The sequence below is a fragment of the Peromyscus californicus genome, unplaced genomic scaffold (genome assembly GCF_007827085.1).
Source record: "Peromyscus californicus insignis strain IS unplaced genomic scaffold, ASM782708v3 Scaffold_5__1_contigs__length_169319896, whole genome shotgun sequence".
NCBI classification, from domain to species: Eukaryota; Metazoa; Chordata; class Mammalia; order Rodentia; family Cricetidae; genus Peromyscus; species Peromyscus californicus.
The window spans coordinates 36,651,688-36,670,424 of record NW_026294573.1 but is presented as its reverse complement, the minus strand read 5'-3'; the positions used below and the strand labels follow the sequence as shown (position 1 = coordinate 36,670,424).

General features: G+C 41.9%; 1 protein-coding gene across 1 annotated transcript in view; it reads left to right on the top strand.

The window, feature by feature from the left end:
- The window catches only part of Zswim5 (zinc finger SWIM-type containing 5), a 122,886-nt gene that overhangs the window by 81,266 nt on the left and 22,883 nt on the right, over window positions 1-18,737 (top strand). Inside the window, exons 2-5 of the mRNA XM_052717555.1 lie at window positions 1,759-2,115; window positions 8,254-8,402; window positions 14,074-14,224; window positions 16,988-17,167. Coding sequence (XP_052573515.1) covers window positions 1,759-2,115; window positions 8,254-8,402; window positions 14,074-14,224; window positions 16,988-17,167 — 837 coding nt within the window. The remainder of the gene's footprint in view (window positions 1-1,758; window positions 2,116-8,253; window positions 8,403-14,073; window positions 14,225-16,987; window positions 17,168-18,737) is intronic.

Below are 18,737 nucleotides of genomic sequence, written 5' to 3'. Positions count from 1 at the left end.
GTGTGTGTGTGTGTGTGTGTGTGTGTGTGTGTGCGCGCGCGCGCGCGCGCGCGCGCCACTGCTACCCAGCTGATTTTATTTTTATATTTCTAAACAAGATAGAGCTGGCTAGAGAAGGAGTCTAAAATCACAGATTGAAATAGAAATTTGAAGTAAAACATTTCTTTTTTATAGCAAAACTTGCTTGTGATTTGGGGGAAAATATACTACTTATAAAACTAAACAGGAACTCCTTGAAAGTATTTGATGCTTTATTCAGGGTCCACTCAATACTAAAGTATTTGAGAGTTGTTTTTTTTTTCAATTGGTTGTGGGGGTTTGTTTTGTTTTGTTTGAGACAGGGTCTCTCCATGTAACCTGGCTGTCCTGAAACTCTCTATGTACACCAGGCTGACCTTGAACTCACAGAGATCTACCTATCTCTGCCTCCCTCCAAAAAATTGTTTTCGAACTTGTATATGGCGTGATAGAGATACAATAGGAGCAGCAGTCTATTTTTGTATTCTCTTAAAAACAAGTCTCTACATGCCCACCATTCCTGATTACTTTGCATTGAAAAGACAGGCCTGTTATAGGAAAGAATTAGGGATGTTGGCCTTTGTGGCCTCTGGAGCCCCTAGTGGGGTAAATGTTACATGTTGTTTTTAACTGCCTCTCCTCGATCTATCCATCATTCTTCAAGATCCATAACTGGTAAAAGACACTATTTTTAAAGCTTAGAGTTCTTGGGCATTGGAGTACTTAGTAAGTAGGGTGGTTTTATGATATACGTAGGGTTGTTTTGATTTAGTTTTGCCAGCATGTGCCATTGAGAATGTGAGTGAAGAATCGTCACAGGGATACCAGAAAACTTGGTGAAGTAGTTGGTTTCCCCAGGTTTTGGGGGCATTGTTTGCTGTTGTTTCTGTTACTTCTTTCATTAAGAGACTGCTGTGTTCCAACTGAAGAGACAGCTCGGTTGATAAAGGTCTTGGTGCACAAGCATGAGACTGAGAGTAGTGGGACATCCTGTGTCCCACCACCCAGGGAGGTGAAGGCAGCAGGGTCAGGATTCCAGGGGCGTCCTTGACTACATAGCAAGTTGGAGCTGTCCTAGGCTACACAACACCTTGTTTCAAAAAATAAATAAAGCATTCTTTCTGCATTAAACCGTTACTGGTGTTATGTGCCTTATAAATAGGGATGTAGTACCATATGGTATTCTTGCACCAAGTTCTCCTGTATCTTAGGTTTCTTGCTTTTTGGATGTTACCATATGGTACTATTTTGGAATTGTATGTTTTTAAGGATGAAATGTCCTTAATCATACTTATTCTTCCTTTTGTTCTTCCTCATGGAATTATTTTTCCATCTTATCTATAGCACTCACTTCCCTTTAGATTGTACTAGTGTTGTTTGTGGACTTGTCTTTATCATCACTTAGAGTTCAAAATCTACAAGAATTCTTTTAAGGGTTTCTTTATTAACCATTTGAGACTACAATGAAAACTATGAACTATCCTTTCAGAAAAAAAAAATGTACAAAAAGGATATTAAAAATTTTTTACATTAGTTCAAAAGATTCACTCCAACATAAAGGAATCTTGTTTTTCTGGATTGTGCATTCCTTCAGTGCAGTACTTGACTTCACTCACTGAGCTTGGGTTATCCAGGCAGATCTCACTCCCCGTATAAGAGATGCTCACTGAATTGTGAATTGACTAACCCCTTAAGTTTCCTGCTACTCCCTAAACAGGATGTTTTCCTTTGTTTTTTTAGGCTTCCATCTGAGCGGCACAGTAACTGAACCAGCCACTGCTTCTGAACCAGCAGTGACTTACAAAGTTGCAATCAGTTTTGATCGCTGCAAAATCACTTCCGTGACCTGTGGCTGTGGGAATAAGGACATATTCTACTGTGCTCATGTGGTAGCACTCTCACTCTACAGGATTCGTAAACCAGACCAAGTCAAATTGCGTCTTCCTATCTCAGAAACCCTTTTCCAGATGAATAGGGACCAGCTACAGAAGTTTATTCAATATTTAATCACAGCACACCACACCGAAGTTCTTCCTACTGCACAGAAGCTGGCAGACGAGATTCTATCTTCCAACTCAGAGATCAACCAAGTGAATGGTAATTATGTAACATTTTCTTGATTTAAAAAACATTACCTCCTTAGTGCATGAGCTGGCTGTTTGGAACCTGGGGCTTATTCAGGATCACTTCTCAGTGTGGGAGAAGGGGACTGGACCTGCCTGGACTGAATCTACCAGGTTGAGCTGAATCCCCAGGGGAGTCTGCCCTGGAGGAAATGGGAATGGGGGGGGGTGGGCTAGGGGGAAGGCAGGGGTGGGGCGGGAGGGGGGAGGACAGGGGAATCCATGGCTGATATGTAAAATTAAATTAAATTATAAAATAAAAAATTTTTAAAAATTACCTTTTTCACAACCACTGTTAAAAGCAACACTTTTCGTTGGGCATGGTGGTACACACCTTTAATCCCAGCACTTGGGAGGCAGAGGCAGGGGGGATCTCTGTGAGTTCAAGACCAGCCTGGTCTACGAAGTGAGTTCCAGGACAGCCAGGGCCACACAGAGAAATCCTGTCTGGGAAAAAACCAAAACCAACCAACCAAAGCAACCCTTTTTCCTCTACTTTGTTGGGTTTTGCCTTTTGTTTTTTCGAGACATGGTTTCTCTGTGGAGTTTTTTGGTGCCTGTCCTGGATCTCGCTCTGTAGACCAAGCTGGCCTTGAACTCAGAGATCCGCCTGGCTGTGCTTCCCAAGTGCTGGGATTAAAGGCATGTGCCACCACCACCTGGCCTAACTCTTAGTTTCTTAAAGCAATTCATTTCTACTCTATAGATGTTTGGCCTGAGGAGTTGGTAGCATTCTGCTTTTGACTTGGTTGGTAGTTACACAGTTTTAATCACTGTGTAATAATTCACCAATCTTTACTATAGATTGTATAATTTTCATAATTTACGTTGTATTAAATATTTAAGATCTGGGGATGTAGGTCAGTGTTAGAGTGCTGGCCTGGCATGTGCAAGGACCTGAGTCCAGTCCCTAAAGCTGGAATAAAAATAGAATTTAGTTAATTTTTAAAATAGAATTTATTTAATTAAAAAAAAACCTCGGGCTGGAGAGATGGCTCAGTGGTTAAGAGTATGGGCTGCTCTTCCAGAGGTCCTGAGTTCAATTAACTACAACCTCATGATGGCTCACAACCATCTACAGTGAGATCTGATGCCCTCTTCTTGTGTGCAGGCATACATGCAGATAGAGCACCCATATACATAAAAACAAACAAACACAAAAAGCAATATTGTATGTACACACACTTAAATATGTGCCTGTGTATACAGAACAAAAGACTGATAGTCATTGTAATATTAATAGTGATAGTCTATAACTGATAGAATTACAGGTGTTTATTTTTTATGCCTTGGTATAATTTCTATAGTAAGTATATACTACTTTTATAATTCAAAAAGATGTTTAAGAACAAAAGGACTTGGTACGGTGGCCTCACCTACAATCCCAGTGCTTGGGAAGTGGAAGCAAAAGGAGCAAGGAGTCAAGGTCATCCTCACTTCACAGCAAGTTCAAAGCTAACTTTAGCTACATGAGCCCCGACTCAAGGGACAGAGACAGAGACAGAGACAGACAGAAAGAAGGAAAGAAAGAAAATTGTTCCTCAGACCTAAAAGCTCCCTTAGGACATGTGTCCTTTAAAGCCTCATGAGAAAAAGCCAGTTCCCTAAATGCTTCAGAGTGGACTTGCCTAATGGTAATAGTAGACCATCAGAGGATCTTACATTAGAGATTGCGTGATATTTCTTATTTAACTAATTTTGCCCTTTAACTGTGGCTTGATTAGTAATTATTTATAAAAGATACCCCTTCTGTTTTATCTTCTCCTATCACCCCGAGGAAGAACCCAGACTATCTCACTAAAGTGTCATTTGCTTTGACATGTTACCAGTACCAGGTAAGTCACCTCATTCTCATTCTTTTTATGAGAAGGCTCAAATATCCAAACCAATAAACTAATATAAGGACATTTTAATTTAATGTAACTTAATTTTAAATCAGTCAGTTTGGACTGAGAGTTAGTGGACAGCTAATGACTCCAGGTCTTGCTTACCTAGTTGAAATGGTTCTGCTCACTTACTTTTAAATACTTGCCCTCCTCTATCTGACCTTTGAATGTGAGCATTTCTTACTTAATCTTTTTTTTCTCATTTTATGGGCTCTCTATAGACAATTTCAGCTACCCCCTCGGCTTCAGCTGTCATCTGTTTATCATGATTCACAGATTCATTTTTCCAGTCCAGCACTTGTGAGTTTTGTGTATGTCCACCTGACTTATATCACAGAGACATCCTAAGATCAGTGGATCCAAATGTGAATTTATAGTCTACATTCTCTTACCTTTTTAATTTTGGTTGATACCAGGGATTGGACTGAAGGCCTTCCATGTGTTAGGCAAGTGTTCTACCACTGAGCTGCATACTGGCTAGAGTTGACTTCCTCACACTTGCTCATTCTTCTGCTTAGTCACCATCTTAACGATTAGCACTATGCTCTAGACACTACAAACCTGTATTTATCTCTAACATCTTTTCTTTCTACATGTGTTCCACTGCAAAGTCTGTTCATCTTAAATATTTCATGATTTTAATTTCTATAGCACCATCACTCTAAATTAAACCATTATGATCTTTCACCTAGATAGCTACATTGTTCCCCTTTATCCTGTCCTCCGGAGGGCCAGCCCAAGTGATTTTTCTATAACTGCAGATATTGTCACACCATTTCTTTTTGTTTTGTTTTGTTTGTTTTTGAGATAGGATCTTACTATGTAGCTCTGGCTGTCCTCGAACTCACTATGTAGACCATGCTGCTGGTCTTGAACTCAGAGAGCTCTGCCTGCCTCTGCCTCCCAAATACTGGGTTTAAAGGCATATGCCACTACACCTGCCCACACCATTTCCTTCTTTTTTCGAGGGGGCGGGGGGTTGGGTTTTGGTTTTTCGAGACAGGGTTTCTCTGTGTAGCCCTAGCTGTCCTGGAACTCACTCTGTTGACCAGGCTGACCTCAAACGCACAGAGATCCTCCTGCCTCTGTCTCCCAAGTGCTGGGATTAAAGACCTGCATCACCACTGCCCGGCTCTATTTCTTATTTAAAATCCTTCATTTGTCTCTTACTGTTATTAGGAAAAAGTCCACATTTCTTTGGTCAACAAAACAGTGCATGAACTGGCTATTGCTTACATTTTTACATGAGATTCCCTTGAGAGAATGTCGTCTTCTCTTCTATTACAGTTGTATTCAGTTACAGTGTAGTTTATGACTTCATGCTTTCTTTGAACAAAAGTACACTCAGTATTTCCCTTACTCTGTGCCAGGCAGACTCCCATTCACTCCTCCAGGGTCTTTTTTTTTTTTAAGCCTTCGGTGGCCTATCTTTCCACATGAAACTGTGTGTGTGTAAAGAACTGGAGAAGTAGTTCTTGCTAGTATGTACAAGGCTCTGGGTTCAATCTCCAGCATAACAGGAAAAAAATGCATATGATTATTTGTTTATCCCCCTTCTCTCCAACTATTCCAAAGCCTCCAAGAGGACAGGAACTATATCAGTTTTGTTTATCACTAAATATTCAGTATTTGACACTAATTCTGCTACACATTAGGCTCTCGGTATATATTGCTTGCTCTGTTTTAGTTTGTTTTTCAACTAAGATCTCACTATATTGCTCACGCCAGCCAGAACTCTTCAACAAAGAGATCCTCCTTCCCTAGCCTCAAAAGTTGCTAGGATTAGAGGCACGTGTCACCGCACCTGGCTAAATGTTTAATAAATGAAACTGTTGTGGCTAAAGAGATGGCTCAGTGGTTAAGAGCACTTTCTGCACTTCCAAAGGACCCAGGTTCAATTTCCAGGACCCACATGGCAGCTCACAACCATCTATAATTGTAGTCCCATGGAATCTGATGCTTTCTTCTTATATGCAGACATACATATAGACAATACACCCATGTACATAAATAAATAAATAAATCTTTAAAAACAAATGAAACTGTCTTATTAAATATTTTGTGGTTCTGGGCATAATGCTAAACACCCAAGTAATTCCAGTACTTGGGAGGCCAAGGAAGGAGGATCCAGAGTTCAAAGCCAACCCTGTCAAAGAATTGAAGCCAGCCTTATCAACATAGGAGGACTACCTCTCTCTCTGTCTCTGTGTCTCTCTGTCTGTCTCTGTCTCTGTCTCTGTCTCTGTCTCTCTCTCTCTCTCTCTCTCTCTCTCTCTCTCTCTCTCTCACGTGGGGCCTCTTGGCTCTTTTTCAGATGACTGTATAGTCTTAACACTGATTTTCTATTGTATCTTACCTAAATGTTGCCTTACTCTTTTCCTTTCTTTCCTTTCCTTTTCTTTGTTATAACTACCCAGCAGCAAACTCGAAAACATTTTGGGTGAAATTTGACTTTTAAAAACTTTGAAGATTCTACAGTGACCTAATCCTATGCCAGCAGGATATTCTGTAGGACGCATACTAGGTATTTTTTAATGTGCCGGATTTCTTCCACAACTGCTATGACCGTGTGGATCCAGAGTGCTCTCTGCTTTTCTTCATACCTCCTCCAGTCCTGAGAGACGATATCGTTCCATACTTGCAGCCAGTTGATTAAGGCCAGCTTTCTTCCTAGGACAGGTTCCTAATTCTGCTTTTTCATCCCCTAATCAAATCACCTAGGATGATAATTGATCCAACTGCCTCTGCCTTCAGCTGCTAGACCACTGTTATTCTTTCCTCAGTCCTTAGGCCCAGAGTATCCAGAAACCCAGTCCTCGGTTTAACCTAATTTATCTCAGTTCCTTCTTCCTGAGCTACCGATTAGGTTCTAAAACATCCCAAAAGATGTCCAAAATAACTGTCTTAACAGTTACCAGCACTGTGCTCATAAAGGATTCATCTGAATTTGGCTAGGGATTGAAATGTGAGCAAGGAGCCAACAGACTTTCAGGAAAGAGGTCCATGTGAATAACTTCAGCTGTGTTTTAAGCAGTTTTGCTGAGGTAAGGCCAGATATGAAGGAAACATGAATATAAGTTTATAAAATCATGTCACCATGTCTACAGCTCTGCTATGCTTTAGGAAATAGTTTTATGGTGAAATACAATATAACACATATACATTTATTTGTTAAGATGTCTCATATAACCCAGGCTGTCCTTAAACTCACTATGTAATCAAAGATGGATTTGAATTCCTGATCCTCTGCTTCTACCTCCTGAGTGCTGAAGATTAGAGATTATGTACCACCCTGCCCAGCTAAAAAGAGTTTTATGTTCTAATAAAATATTTTTAGTTTTAAAAATAATATATGTATATTAATACAGATTTGAACTTCACAGAGGAGCAAAACAAAATAATAAATATCACTTTCCTGGGGGGGGGGAATGTTACGATTTTTATTCCTGTATTTTGAAGATACAGAGGAGAAATAAACTAAGTTTCCCCTACCATACAGCACAGAATGCCTCTGTGACCAACTGTGTGGGGATTTTTTTTCTCTGCACATCAGCCACCTAGTTCCACAACAGACACCAGCATGGCCTCTAATACAGTTCATTTCTGATACTGACTACCTGGAGGTGGTGAAAGGCCCACATGTTGAAGCACACGTGTGATGCACAGACATACATGCAAACAAAACATCCATACACATAAAATGAAAATCTTTTTTAAAAAAATAGTGGTATGCTATGAAATAAAGGACAGAGACCACATGTATATTTAACAAAAGCAGACGTGTGTCTCTCTTTCTCTCTCTCTCTCTCTCTTTTTTTTTTTTTTTTTGGCCTTTATTGCTTTTCTTTTTTCCTTTTTTGGTTTTTCAAGACAGGGTTTCACTGTGTAGTCCTAGCTGTCTTGGAACTTGCTCTATAGACCAGGCATCCAATCCACCTGTCTCTGCCTCCCAAGTTCTGGGACTAAAGGCATGTGCCACCACCACACCCCACCCCCTCACTCCCACAGCATTTGTGTATTTCATTCTAGGCTTTTCAGTAGTCATAGACCTTAGAAGGCTACAACTCTGACTTCTGTGAACCTGAAACTGGCACGTATCTTACATTTCTGAAGTCCCACAGTTGCCAAAGCACTATTACATCTATGCTCACAGTGTGCCTGCCACACGGCTGAGTGTGTGACATGGGAATCCAGAGCATTGATCACACCATTCCCGTTCCTCACAGGTGCCCCTGACCCCACAGCTGGGGCCAGCATTGATGATGAGAACTGTTGGCACTTGGATGAAGAGCAGGTGAAGGAACAAGTGAAGCTTTTCCTCTCCCAGGGCGGTTACTATGGCTCTGGAAAGCAGCTCAATTCAATGTTTTCCAAGGTAAGAAATTAAAAAAGGGGGTTCTTTCTTTTAAACGTTAAGTAAACCTGGCTCACCACACGTCTGCCTTCTGGTGTACCTAGCTGACCTCACCTGGCTGTACTGAGTGCTTAAAACCTAGTAGGAGAGGATAAGCAGAGTCTCATGATCAGGCTAGGTCATGGAGGCTACCGACCTCCCTCTGGTGGTCTGTTCTTTCTTCTGTACTCTAAATGAGCAAACACTGCTGGAGAACTTTAGCCAGGAACTGTCTTCTCTCTGCTGTGAACCCAGAACTGCCTGATGAAGCTTCAGAGACTAGAGTTTCAACACTGTTCGAGAAGAGACTATTTTGAAACTTGAGGCACTCATGCCAGGCAGGCTGGATTGGTTTTGGTTTTTTTTCTCTGTTTTCATTAGCACTTTTACTGGGATATAATATACATATATTATAGATATATATATATAATATATATATACACACACACACACTATATGGTTTACACATATAATCCTTGCAGTTGTGGCTGGAGATGCAGGTCAGTGGTAGAACACTTGCCCAGCATGTACAAGTTCAGTGGGTATTTATGGAGTGTTTTGTGTGTGTGTGGGGGGGGGGGTTGCTATATTCACAGATAGAATAGGGCCATCACTACAATTTATATTCTCATCACCCCGGGAAGAAACTTCATGCTTTTCACCTATTGGTTATAAGTGAGCTGCTTCAGAAACAAACCGAGATGTTTTTCCATGACATCAAACTTACGGAAAAATAATTCACAAGTGATGTCAGTTTTGTTGGTTTTGATTTACCAACTAGTCCTGATTTCACATTACAATTGCAGGGTTTAATTTAAAGTTTATTTTGAGGGATCTTATGATGTGAATGTAGTGCTCAAAGGATAACTATGTGGAATTAGTTCTGTTTCCCCCTTTCCTGGGCTCCAGAGATTGAACTCAGTCACCAGGCTTAAGGGCCAAGTATCTTTATGTGCTAAGCCATCTGGGTTGCCTCACAATTTATTTTATTCCAACCTTAATTACTAATATCAATCCTAAGATCATATACATCATCCCAGTTTTATACACATCACACACTATATCTATCATCGGTCTACTTATCTATCATCTACCTACCTATTATATCTGTATGTATGTGTGCTTGTGCTAGGAGAAGCAGATGCTTTTTTGGAGGGGGGCGGGCTACAAAAAGATTGCGCAACAGAGGTCAGTGAGGTCTCTGAAGTCAAGAGCAGACACATGCAGAGGGTCACTCAAGGGGTTAGATAAATATCAACCTAAGGGGATGGGAAGGTGGCTCATTGATAAGCTGCAGTCAAGCCCCTGCAATGCTGGTAAAATGGGAGGTGAGTCTTGTTGCTAGAGTTTTTTTTTTTTTTGCCTGGCCCACAGTCAGGACAAATCTCTCTCAACCGCCAGTCCCAAGCCGCTCAAACCCGATCAAGTAAACACAGAGACTTATATTGGTTACAAACTGTATGGCCGTGGCAGGCTTCTTGTTAACTGTTCTTACAGCTTAAATTAATCCATTTCTATTAATCTATACCTTGCCACGTGGCTTGTGGCTTACCGGTACTTTACATCTTCCTTGTCCTGATGGCGGCTGGCAGTGTCTCTGTGACTCAGCCTTTTACTTCCCAGCTCTATTTTCCTCCTTGTCCCGCCTACACTTCCTGCCTGGCCACGGGCCAATCAGTGATTTATTCATTGACCAATCAGCAACACATTTGACATACAGACCATCCCACAGCACTTCCTGTTTTCTTTTCTTAAAAAGGAAGGTTTTAACCTTTATACATCTCTAAAGTCAGTTTGGTATATTTGGGAATTTGGGCGTAGCTTCTCTTACTATTTTTTGTTGGAGGGGGGCGCTGTATCTTATGGGGACACAAAGAACATTTTAGGATTATGGAGTAGTCCATGAGGGTGTATTCATCTGAGCCAGTTGCCTTGAAACGGTTCTGGATGTTGGATCATCTGGGCCATGGTGTCATCAGAGACCTTTTAGGGGGTCTTGGTTGGTCAAACCTGATGTATCTTAATCTGGAATAAATCCATAGCCTCTGGCTTTCTGTGGGAACAAAAGCAGAATCTCCTTTCCAAAGCAACATATCCTTATATCCAAATTTTGAAGTCAAGGTACCTTTAAAATATACATTTTGGCATAACTCAACAGCTTTTACAATCAAATGTTTTTTTGTAGTTAAAAATCCCAAAGACAACACAATCCAGATTCTCTGTGTAATATTTATCTTTACGTGGCTTATTTTTTTATATTAATTTTACTGTCTCTTTAAAGACTTTATTTTTTAAAACTATGTATTTGTTTTTATACTGTATATATCACCTTTTTTTGTCTCTTTTAAGCCTACGTATATTTTACACACATTTTAAACTATTACATCTGAATCTGTCTTATTGTGAATCTGTTGCTTTAAGCTGCAGCAGCTGTGGCTGCTGGCTCTGCCCACCTCAGCTTTTCAACACGGTGGCGGTATGCTTACCGCCAGCTCTGGGAGCCATTGTGGGTCTACGCTTTTATCCAAGCAGCATGTAGCCCAGAAACCTCTTTTTTTGTTTTGTACTAGCAAAGGCTAAATCCCCAATGCAGCTTAATGTGCCACTTGTAGAGGCCTCATTCCCGCCATATGGTGGCAGGTCGAGCGCACACGCTAGGAACCCGCCAGTAGCTCAAACCGGCAGCTGCCGCTCATTTGAGAGAGACAATTAGGAGCTGTTTTTAGCTCCGTTTAAGAATCTTTTTTCTCAGGTTTTAGGTGGAAACTCTTGCCCCACGTTGGGCGCCATTTGTTGCTAGAGTTTTTTTTTTTTGCCTGGCCCACAGTCAGGACAAATCTCTCTCAACCGCCAGTCCCAAGCCGCTCAAACCCGATCAAGTAAACACAGAGACTTATATTGGTTACAAACTGTATGGCCGTGGCAGGCTTCTTGTTAACTGTTCTTACAGCTTAAATTAATCCATTTCTATTAATCTATACCTTGCCACGTGGCTTGTGGCTTGTGGCTTACCGGTACTTTACATCTTCCTTGTCCTGATGGCGGCTGGCAGTGTCTCTGTGACTCAGCCTTTTACTTCCCAGCTCTATTTTCCTCCTTGTCCCGCCTACACTTCCTGCCTGGCCACAGGCCAATCAGTGATTTATTCATTGACCAATCAGCAACACATTTGACATACAGACCATCCCACAGCAGAGTCTGGAGTTCATTGGCTAGTGGGCTTAGTCTACTTAGTCTCTCATTGGCCTGGAACTCTATCTCAAACGAAAGATGAAGTGCACCTGAGGAACAAAACCCAAGGTCATCCTCTAATTTACACACACACACACACACACACACACACACACACACACACACGTGGCATGTACACATACGTGAAGATAGTGACTTGAGGGTCCAGTCACAGAACTGTTCTGAGTTGCAGGGCAGGTTCCAAATACAGAGCTGCTTCAAGATGCGGAGCCAGATCGGAGAGCAGCAGTGTAGGCAGGCAGTGTCAAGCAGAGGGATCGTGCTGAGCTGAAGCCCTGGAGACAGTCAAGAGTTACTCACCTACTGATTGCTTAGTGTCAGTTGGTCTGCTGATGAGTTGATGGGTGTTCCATACCTCATTGTTAGGTGCCCCTTTTATTTACTTATTTTTTAATCATTTATTTCTTTTACATCCCAGCTGCAGCCTCCCCCCATCCTCCCTTCCCATCCCCAATCCCCTCCTCTTCCATCTCCATCCAGGAAAGGGCAGGTTTCCTATGACTATCAAAAAACATAGCACATCAAGTTTCAGTAAGACGAAGCACCTCCCCATGTTCTAAGGCTGGGCAAGGTGACCCAGTATGAGGAGTAGGCTCCCAAAAGCCAGTAGAAGAATTAGAGACAGCCCCTGTTCCCGCTGTTAGGAGTCCTGTAAGAGGACTAAGCTACACAACTGTATCATATATGCAAAGGGCCTAGGTCAGTCTCATGTAGACTCCCTGGTTGTTGGCTCAGTCTCTTCGAGCCCCTATGAGCCCAGGTTAGTTGATTGTGTGAGCCTTCCCATGTGACCCCTCTGGTTCCTACACTCCTTTCTCCTTCTCCTTCCCAGGATTCTCAAACTCTGCCTAATGTTTGGCTGTGAGTCCTGCCTCTGTCAGTTGCTGGATGATGCCTCTCTGATGACAGTTGGACCAGGCATCAATCTGGTCACAGTATGGCCAGTTCAGGCTACTTATCCACTATTGCTAAGAGTCTAAGCTGAGGTCCTCCCCATGGACTCCTTGGAGATTCCCCTGCACTAGGCTTCTGGCCAACCCCAAAATGCCCCATCCCCCTCAACAGTCCCCCTCCATGTCCTCCCCAGCCTGATCCCTCATGTTCCCATTCCCACCTGCCCTCAGTCCACTCATGAAATCTCTTCTCTTTCCCCTTCCCAGGAGATCTGTGTGTCCCACCTTTGAACTCTCCTTGTTACCTAGCCTCTCTGGGTCTGTGGATTGTAGCATAATTACCCTTTATTTTACAGCTAATAACCACATATGAGTGAGTACATACCATGTTTGTCTTTATCAGTCTGGGTTACCTTACTCAGGATGATTTTTTCTAGTTCGATCCATTTGCCTTCAAATTTTCCTGGTGTCCTTGTTTTTAACAGCTGAGTAATACTCCATTGTGTAAATGTGCCACATTTTCTTTATCCATCCCTTGGTAGAGGGGGTGTCCCCCCTTTTATATGACCCAGATAAGGAGATTGCATCATCTATTGGTCTGTGTTCAGTAAGTTCCAAGCCTGCTTTTCTTTTCTTTCTTTTTAATATGGTTTGTATGCAGTTCCTGTGTTCTTGATTTGGTTTGATAAGTTCATGGTCATAATACTTTTTTAGGAGTAAATTGTCTATCAGCGCATGCCCCTGGCTTGTACTGGGCAGATGATAGTTGTTTACCTGCATGAACAAGAAGTGGAGCTCCTCTGCATCAGCTTTAAACTCAGCAAAGACCAAACTGCTGTTTTACAAATGGAGTTAGTCAGGGCAAGGCACAGCCTAGAGGTAATGTTTGATTCAGTGCAGAGTAACTGGAGCAGCTCATCTCACACTAACACTCACTTACCCTCCACATCTACCTACCCACCCCCAGCTCTCAGTGACCTCGTCTACGTTCTGTGTGTATAATTTTCTCTATTCTGGACTTTCAAATAATAAAAATATACGTGGGGGTGACTTCTTTCACTTCTAAACCTGCTGTTTTAAAGGTTCATCTTTATGGTTAAGTAAGAGTCCATTTTATTTAGACACTTGAATTGCTTTCACCTTTTTGCTACTCTAAAAAAAAGGTTGCTGTTAGCATCCTTGTACAAGTCCTACATAAACAATTCTCCAAGGTTGCTGCCTCATTTTATAGTCCCACCAACAGTACATGGGTTCTGATTTCTTTACATCCAGGCCAATACTGTTATTGTCTTTTTATTCCAGCCATCCTAGTGTGTTTAAAGAGGCATCTCATTATATGTAACAGGCTTTCTTGATGCATGTAGGAATTTTGCTTACAGAGTTGAGAGGCTTTCTTTCTGTCTCTTAAGTACACAAGTACATCATCTTCTCAACCTGTTCTCCATCTTTCACCTCCTCCTTTTCTGTGCTCTGCAATTACCAATTACTTGCCCCTCCTTATATGGCAGGTTCGAGAGATGCTTCGGATGAGAGATTCCAACGGAGCCAGGATGCTGACACTTATAACGGAGCAATTTATGGCTGATCCCCGCCTCACACTCTGGAGGCAGCAAGGGACAAGCATGACCGACAGGTGCAGGCAGCTGTGGGATGAGCTGGGTAAGTCCTAGGCCTCGTCAGCCATAGGCCGGCGGCGTTGACAGCATTTGTCGCTGGTGTACGTGTGGGTCTTGCTTATTCTAGCTCTGAAGCATTTTAGGTTCAACAGAAGCGTCCTAATCTCGCTTTGTTGCTTCTACAGCACTGTGCTTGCCTGTTAAGACTCCAGTTCATGTTACCTCCACAGAAGCCAGAAGCCATTGCTGAAAGAAAACCTCTTCACTTGGCTTCAGTTGCACGGCAATGACCTAGCTCTCTAAATCCTTAGCTCAGGTTCTGGGGACATAGCTCAGCTAGCAGAATGCTTCCCTAGCACGTACCAAACCCAGAGTTCAGTCATCACTGCATCCAAGCAGGTGTGCCGGCACACACCTGTAATCTCAGCACTTGGAAGGTGGAGAAAGGAGAAACGGACGTTCAAGGTCATCCTGTTACTTAGTGAATTCCACTACCACCACAAAAACCCCTTAGCCTCACTTTTTTGTTGCTTGCCCCGAGGCTCCTCTCTGGTGTCACGCCTAGCCAGACCGCTCAGTGTGAGGAGATCTCCAGTGCTTAGGCTTCGGCCTCCTATGCTGCTCTTCTTTCTCTTTTTCTGTACTTGTTGAAGAGCTTCATGGCAAGCCAGGCATGGTGGCACCCCTTTAATCCCTGCACTCAAGAGGCAGAAGCAAGCTGGTCTCTGTAGTTTAAGGCCATCCTGGTCTACATAGAAAGTTCCAGGCTAGCCAGGACTGTATGGTCAGACCTTGTCTCAAAAAGTAAAAAATAAATAAGTATAAACATATAGAATTTAGATTTTTTTAAAATAAGAGTTGAACCAATGTAGACAAACTTTCATCTTCAGTTAGTATCTGAAACTGAGGCTAGGTAGTCTTTAAAACATATCTAGGGCTGGAGAGATGGCTCAGGGGTTAAGAGCACTCACTGGCTGTTCTTCCAGAGGTCCTGAATTCAACTCCCAGCAACCACATGGTGACTCACAACCTTCTGTAATGACATCTGGTGCCCTCTTCTGGCCTGCAGGGATACATGCACACAGAACACTGTATATGTGATAAATAAATCTAAAAAATTCTATTTGGAAAAAAACATCCTATTTTACTTTAAGAAGCTATGAAATCTGGGGCTGGAGACATATGGCTCAGTGGTTAAGAACATGTATTATTTTTGCAAGGACCCAAGTTCAATTTCCAGCACCCATGTTGGGCAACTCATAACTGCCTATAACTCCAGTTCCAAAGGGATCCCTCTTACCTCAGCCACAAGCACATATACATATACATGTATGCATAAATAATAATAAAAATATTTTTTTAGAAAAAGGCTGTGAAATTCCCATTCATGATTGAGTTAAGAAGCATTATATAACTGGATATGGTAGCTGTAATTCTAGCATTTTGGAAAGTAAGTCAGAGAAAGGAGGTGAGTTCAAGGCCAACTAACCTGAACAATTTAATTTAGCAAGACCCTATGGGGGGAAAACACTTCATTTCTGCTTCTTGCTAACTGGAGATTGAGAAAGTATCTGGCACAGCCACATACCCAATCCTGAAAAACCACCTGTTTTCCGTGGAAAGGAGAGTGACGTGTTCAAAGAAACAGTACCCATTTGTATGTGATGTTCTACCACAGTGACCAAAACACCTGAAAAAAGATCACAAATTTGATCAGCAGTTACAAAATCCAAGTCCAAAGTAAATCATTTTTCTTTGAGAAAAATAACTAAGATTTGTTCTGTAATAATAGATTAGACTAGGTCCTTCGCAAATTTTATTTCATGTAATTCTCCTACTATACTAATAAGATAGGTATTTTTAAGTTCTCTGTTTAATAATTGAGGGACTTAGAGGTCAAAAATCTAACTACCCAAAATATGAAACTTTTCTGAGCACCTCCCTTCCAACCTTGACCTTATCTTAAGTGTCTTTTGCTATTCACTATTATGCCATGAATATGCTCTGTGTGTGTGTGTGAGTGCACGTGTGTGCACATATGCACAAGTGTAGATGATATACATGCAGAGGTCAGAGAAAGACAACCTGCTGGTCCTTAAGCACCTTCCACTTATTAGAGGTAGGGTCTCTCATTGGTCTGGAACTTTGTCACACAGGCCAGTCTAGCTGAGCCTGCAGGCTTCCAGAGAGCCTCCTATCTCCACCTCGGATCTCACCATGGCAAAAGCCACCACATCCAGCTTTTATGTGGGCCCTGGAGATCTGAACTTGGATCCTTACACTTGGAAGGCAAGCACCTGAACCACTGATCTCCTCAGCCCTATGTCCTGAACATATCTAAATTTAACACATTGTATCACGTGGTATTATGCTCATTTATCCATCTCTCCTACCAGACAGCTCCTACAGACAGAAAAGAGGTCTTATTCACCTGTTGTTAAGTTACTTTCACATTGCTGTGGTCACACAATCATAAGGAAACTTAAGATTCGTTTGGCTTATGGTTTCTCAGGCTTTAGTCCCTCGGCCAATTCTGAAAATCTTAGCAATTATGCTCATATTTATATATAATGTCTCTCTATGTATGTATGTATGTATGTATGTATGTATGTATGTATGTATGTGTGTGTGTATGTGTGTATGTATGTATGTATGTATATTCCACATGTATGAAAGAGAAGGAAGCTGATGGGTTGTTTTTTGCTTTAGGGGCATTTGTTTTGTTTGGGTGCTGAGGCCTGAAGCACAGGCATACATGTTATTCCCAGATACTAAGACTGATACTGTGGACTGCTCTGTTTTTCAGGGGCTTTATGGGTGTGCATAATTTTAAATCCACACTGCAAACTGGAAGAAAAATCCTGTTGGCTACAGCAGCTGCAGAAGTGGAATGACCTGGATATCTGTCCTCTGGAAGATGGCAATTATGGGCATGAACTCCCCAACATTACCAATGCACTTTCCCAGAGTGCCAGCCACAGCCCAGGTGAGCCAAGTACCTTTCTGTTTAGAACTTCAGGAGGTGAGAGGACAAAACACCAGAACAATGGTAGGCAGGCAGCCTTCTTTTGTTTCTTTTTTTCCTGTCAAAATTACATCTTAAATAAGAAAAGCTTTTCTTTTAATTCACCTCAACATGCTAAATTTTAGGTAAGCATATGCGTTTGACATTGAGGATGCTGTCTTTTTCCACATCAAGGGAGTCTACAGTGCCCAGCATGAAGTCCTAGTGCTCTCTGCCCGATTCCTCTTAACCTTCAGATTCTCTGGGTTTGTGTAGCTAGAAAACCTGCTTTAAAGGAGAGACAGAAGCCTACCAAAACGTAAACAAAACCTAAGGCGAGGTGTTGTGTCTCAGTCCTGTATTCCCTGCATCCTGAAAGTAGAGGCAAGCAGACAGATCTTTTTGTATAGTATCCTTACCAAATCCTGGCTGCACTCACGAGGCAGAGGCAGGCTGATCTCTGAGTTTGAGGCCAGTCTGGTCTACAGAGTAAATCCAGGACAACCATTTGTTAGGGTCCTGAGAGGGACATGTGGACTCCTTGTAAGCACAGCCAAGGGGAGGTCCTAGAGCAGTTAGGTCATTTTAGATTTGATTCACTTAAGCAAGTGGCAATCATATTAGTATGTTCTAATTGACCAGGGCTAGTCAGGAGCTGATTAAGGCTACAGCTTTTTCATTTCTGGGCAGGCCTGGACAAGTCCCAGGCCTTGTCCTTATTTGGTTATTACCTTGCGCTTGCTGACTGTGGCTCAGACCTGGCCTGCATGTACTAGGCCTCCTAGTCCTTGCTGTTGGGGGTGTTGGAGACTGATTGTCCTTTGTGGCTCTTTCAGAAACTGCTTGTTCAGTCTCAGGAAACTGAAATTGAGGCCTAATCTCTTAGAGAAGACTCAGCAGCCTTTTATGGCATCTGCTCAGTCCTCTCACCAGGGATACTCAGAGAAACCCTGTCTCCAAAAAAACAAAACCAAAAAACCAAATATATCACTCCAAGTTATTGACAAGACTCCTACTCCACTGTAAGGCAAATCTAGTACAGTAATACCATACCCTTTGCCTTTTGAGCAGCTCACTGGTCTACAGATTCATCAACATTCATGTCATTCCTTCTAACTCAGGCCTTTTGATGTTGACCATTGTCCTTTAGTTCATCGAGTCTTTATTGGTAGGTCATTTTGTCAGACATTGATCATCCACGTGTTCTCTTTTTTTTTGAAGTAATAGCTATTGACATTTTCAGCCTCGAAGAAGAAATCACTTAAATAATTGTTTTTGTTTGGTCATCTTCTATTGTGCCATAATTAGTTGCCAGTATACTTAAGATAACTAAGTTAATGAGCCATGCAGAGACTATAATTTTGTCACTTCACTCAGCTATCCATTCTGGCACTCATCTGGCCTACACAACACAGGAAGTCATCACTTTAGTATAGACTTTAGATGGCATGGAGGATCAACTATGTATATAAACACACACCCCACTCTGGAATTTCTCATTTTGTATTGGTTCTTATTGTTACCTTATTCTTTTCCACACACAGCCCAATCT